At 42.8% G+C, this 5201-nt stretch overlaps 1 protein-coding gene across 1 annotated transcript; it reads left to right on the top strand.

Annotated features, from left to right (window-relative positions):
• The first annotated feature begins 971 nt into the window (after window positions 1–971).
• LOC107095550 (olfactory receptor 2AG2-like) lies at window positions 972–3214 on the top strand. The gene has a single exon (XM_015391687.1). The coding sequence runs from the start codon at window positions 1205–1207 to the stop codon at window positions 2306–2308; it is 1104 nt and encodes a 367-aa protein (XP_015247173.1). The 5' UTR covers window positions 972–1204; the 3' UTR covers window positions 2309–3214.
• The last annotated feature ends 1987 nt before the right edge of the window (window positions 3215–5201 follow it).

Here is a 5201-nt window from a genome sequence, read left to right as displayed (position 1 = left end):
TTATTTTTGAGCCTCTAGTGTAGAAATTTTTCCAGGTTTACTGATTGTTCTAATAGCCTGATCCTGACCTGTTTCTGTATTTGGACCTTTGAGTCTGCCTGTTCCTGTCTGATCTGTTTGCCTGACCTGTCTCTGCACTCCTGTTGGATTCTTCTCTAGACTGAACCTGGATCTGCCTCTTAACTTCGCCCTCTGGATTATCCCTTTCTTTAGGTTGGACCTGATCTTCTCTCAGCTCTGCAACCTTCTAGGCTTCCTCATAATCATCCTCCGTCAGATTGTGGTCACTAACCTGTGTTTCTCTCTTATAGACGTTCCTGTTATAGACGCCGCGGATCCACAGCCTGTTGTTGAATAAATGTTTTAACTTCATCCACCATCTGTTTTGCCTGAATTCTGATTACTCTGTTCTTAAACCTTACATAAACATCTCAATGAGAACCAGTATATTCCTCCTGTCCTAACTGGAAACCAGTCAGTTCCCACCTTCCTTTCTGCCTCTGGCCGTCCCACTAATGGTTTTGGTGTCGTCATTTAACATCTTCATGTTAGTGAAGCAAACGAGTTCTTCTCCAGCTGCAGAACATCCTGGGATAAATCTGGAGATCTAATAACCAGATGTTTGTTACACGTAGAAATGTTAAAAACAGAAACTGTCCTGCTCTCTGTTTGAGTAACTGGAGACATCTCTCTTATGTTCACCTTTATCCTGATAAGCTTGACCACATAATACCACCACCACCATGCTTTAATATGGTAGCTACTAATGCTCTTTGATTTATCCTTTATTGGTAAATGTGACCAGACATCTTCCTTTATTTTTTGTCTTTATAGACGTGCATTTTAGGGCCTTTATTTATCTTTACGTTTATTACTACATGGTTTCTAAGTTAATTTGTGCTTTTAACGAGTCCTCGTTACACATCAAACATCAGAGGTCAGGAAGTTTAGATGGTTTCTGTGAGGTGATGACGATGCTCGGCCTCTAATGAGCTCCACAGAGAGCTGCTGCTCATAAAGGAGCTCTGAGCTTATTGGACCTTCAGCTTCTGATTGTTCATGTTTGGCTGCTGTTCACCTCATTCTGTCATGTTTTAGACATGAAGTTTAACTGTCTGAGGACTGAAGCGTGTTTAGATGGTTTAATGGTTTAGTTTATCATGCTGTGATCTAGTGTCTCCTGTTGGTTGATGATGGTGATGAGATGTTAGTGATCAGAGGAGTGTTTGGTCTCCAGCTGTCAGGTGAACTGGTTCTGGTCTCTTGCTCTGTCCTCCTCTGCTCTGATCCCTCCACCTGCTTCCTCTGTCTCCTTCCTGAACCTCCAATGACCGAGGCGGCCCTGAACGCGTCGCTTGATGTCGCTCAGACGTCGCTGACGCTGGAGGGGCTTCGCCAGCTTTCCGCACACCGCCTGATCTTGTTCCCCTTCCTCCTGCTGGCCTTCGTGTTCGCGCTGTGCAGCGACAGCCTCGTGCTGCTGGTGATCTGCGCGCGCCGCGGCCTCCATCGGCCCATGTTTGTGTTCGTTGCCGCGCTGCTTCTGAACTCTGCGCTGGGCAGCAGCACGATCTACCCGCGGCTGCTGTGGGAGCTGCTGTGGGAGGACGGCTCAGTGCGTGTCACCCTGTCTGCGTGCGTGGGTCAGGCGTGGGTGATCTACTCTCTGGGCGCCGCGTCCTTCCTGCTGCTCGCCGCCATGGCGTTTGACCGCTACGTGGCCATCTGCCTCCCTCTGCGCTACGCCGCGCTGCTGTCGCCGCGCGCGGTGGCCGCGGCGCTGCTGTGCTGCTGGCTGATTCCCGCTGTGCTGGTCGGCGGCGCCGTGCTGATCGCCGCGCGCGCGCCGCACTGCCGCGCTCAGATCAACAGACTCTATTGTGACGTTTACAGCCTGATCAGGCTCGGCTGCGGCGGAAACGCGGCCAAACTCGGCGAATTCTTCGCCTTGTTCACCTTCACGGCCACCGTCCTTCTTCCGGCTGCCTTTGTGATTTTCTCCTACAGCTGCATCTTCTTCGTCTGCCTCTGCCGCGCGCGCGCCTCCAGCGGCAAAGCGCTGCGCACCTGTCTGCCGCACCTGCTTGTCTTCCTGAACTACAGCGCGTGCAGCGTGGCGGAGGTGCTCTGGCGCCGCCTGCAGGCCGCTCACCAGCCTGCATCCTCTGTGCTCATCTCACTGCTGGTGGTTCTGGTTCCGAGCGTGTTAAACCCAGTTGTTTACGGGCTGAACATGGACGCCATCACCGCACCGCTCAGGCGGCTGCTGGGCCGCGTGGCTCACAGAGAGGCTCCTGGAAAAGTCTGAAATCTGATCATTAATTGTTTCTGATTTAAACACTGAATGAAAACTGACTGTAAGAATTTATCAAATATTTATAATATTTGATAAATTCTTCTCCAGCTCTGCTGCTTAAACAGAATCCATGCTGTCATTTAAAATGATTTCTGTCCTGTTTGGCTCTTATGTTTGTTCATGGCATCCAGATCTTATGGAAAATGTCCCTCATAGATGTTCAGAACAAGCAATGAATGTTTGAGAGAAAAAATATCAGAACAATTTCAGATGATGAATCAAAAACTTTTGAATAAAACAATGTTTAATTTTGAGAAACATCCCCTGAAAACAAGAGATAAGGGTTTAAATGTCATAAAGCAGGACTATGAGGTGACCTTTGTGGGCCCCCCGCTGCCAGGGGCCCCTCCAAACCTCAGCACCCTGATCTGCAGCCACACCTGAGAGGAACCTAAAACTAAATGCAAAGCATGGAATATAAATGAAAACAGTTGATTGCAAAGTTAAAACCAAAGTTCTTTACTGTTTGTGACATTTTTATAACAGTTGTTTTTAAAGAGATGCTGTTTAAATGCTGATAAAGTGATAATTCACCCATTAACATGCAACCAAAGGGAAGCAATGAGGAATAAAAATATTTATTATGATCAAGACATTTTGAGAGAGATATCATGTGAGAATATTTTAATAGGATAAAGGCTGTTTTATTCTTTGTTTAATTAGTTTGTTAACATGTAGGTTTGGATTCCTCTCTTTGCTGACGATGAAGCAACATTAAAGAAAAGATCAATGTTTAGACTTTCATTTAAAGAGGGAAACAAAAACAGGTTTTAAATGTTGACAAGATGTAAAATAAATCATGTTTTCAGTCCAGATGTACTTTTTGGCATATCTACAATTATAAATGCTAAATAATAGAAACACATTTATGTTTTTTTTTACGTTGAAATAATAGAAAATATTTCTAATCACGTCATTTAAGACCTGCTTCTCGTCTCCTGTTGAGGTGATAAACTCTTAATGTTTTTAATGTGTTTGATGTTTCCTCTGTTTTGGGATCTGAGGAGTGATTTGTTTAAAGATTCAACAGAAAATGTATTTTTGGTTGAATGAAGCAGATTTATAAAGGAGGCTGTTAAATGAAGAGACTTTATATTTTAGCTAAATTCTCTGCATGTCAGGCGTCTCCTCTGTGCTGTGATGTTCTCTCTCTGAGGGTTTTGCCAACATGGTAAACCTAAAGCTGTTGTTCTTTCTTTCCCTCTTTTTAAGAAGCAGCCATCCTCTATTTTCTCCTGTTTTTTTTCTTCAGATGTTCCAATATGTTCCTGCTGTTCAGATCTGTGGAACCTGCTCTAAGAAGTGATGAAAATTAGGCTTTTTGAAGCATAATGTCATAAAGGGGTTACTATTGAAAGCTTCATTCAGTTCCATTGGTAGAATCTACTGGCAGCAGAGGCTGATGCACCAAATTAAATCGTGAAAATGTGATGCATCTGTTCCGTATAAAGTAATCATTATTTATGTGTTTAATGTGTGTTTTTAATATCTCAATAAAGATTCAGAGTAATTTACCCATGAAACAATAATTCATAAACAAAATGAAAATTCTGGGTTTGTCATTTATTCTTTGTGTGTTTGGTGTAATATAGAGGATGTTTGTGTGACTTCAGCTTATTCAAGTAAGGTGGTTTTTTGCACAGTAGCAGGGCAAAAACTTTATTTTTTATCTTTTAGACAGTTTCTCCAGTTTTTAAATATTTCCTTTTTCAGAGAAAACATAAAAGGCTTCTGTGATCGGGTTCTGTGTGGCTGGATGGTAGCCTGTACATCTGAGTAGAGCGTTTTATGTTCTGCCCAGTATTTCTGCAGATCATCTGCTCGGTTCAAAGGAGGAGGAGAGAAGTAATCCTGCACCTTTAATACCAAGATGGCCACCTGTTATTACGTCATTCATCTTACCTATTGTGTATTTGGCATTAGAACTGCATCACTTGCATAACATGATACTATGAAGATAATATACTACTGATATTTCTAATGAACACTTTAAATGTGCATTACTTTTTGAGAGGATTAAAATCTAAATATTTCCACACTTAGCAAGGCGCCCATGACGTTTTCTTCATGAAAGGATGATGCAAATACTCTGAATATCAAAAAACGAGAGTTGATCTTAACATATAATTCATGTAGAACGGGATATGAACCAGCGCTGGAGAGATATTTAATGCATCGAGTCAGGCCAAATGTTCAAAGCTTCACCTTGCAGCAGTCAGCTGAGTCGGTCTGAATGAAGCAGCAAAGGTTAGATTAGATTAGATGAGCTTTATTGATCTTACAGCGGAGAAATTCACTGGTCACATATTGGCATAGTACTTAAAGAAGGTGCAAACAAAGAGGGAAAGATGCATTAGGAATAAAAAATAAATAAAGATAAAATAAAAAGAAATAAAAAAGGTGTCAAACATCATCAGTAACAACATACAGAGCAAACTCAGCCCACTGCTTCACCATAACCTCTCTGTCGTGTTTGAAGCTTGCATCAAAGCCTCTGCGTTGGAGGTAACATCCCTACCGCTGAGAGTTTACTATCAAGCTTAATTCCCTGGTTTTAAACTGGCAGCACTCTAAGTGTTGGACCTCACTGCTCCTGGATGCAGACCTGTCCACCTGCTCCTGCAGAGCAGCTTTCAATCACAACAACCAATCAGTCTGTTGCTCTCAGGTTCCTGTTCCCACAAACTCCTTCTGGTGGATTTCCTAAAGCTGCTTTGGAAATAAAGATGAAATTAACTTCCTGGATCCTGACCGTCATCATCTCCTCGCTGACCTTTAAGCAACCTTTAAATATCTCAAACTAAGATTAGAAATCAACAAACATACTAAATAATGATTAAATAAT

Source organism: Cyprinodon variegatus, unplaced genomic scaffold, assembly GCF_000732505.1.
Source record: "Cyprinodon variegatus isolate N-32 unplaced genomic scaffold, C_variegatus-1.0 Scaffold555, whole genome shotgun sequence".
Classification (NCBI taxonomy): domain Eukaryota; kingdom Metazoa; phylum Chordata; class Actinopteri; order Cyprinodontiformes; family Cyprinodontidae; genus Cyprinodon; species Cyprinodon variegatus.
The sequence above is the reverse complement of the archived record's forward strand: the minus strand, read 5'-3'. Positions and strand labels throughout refer to the sequence as shown.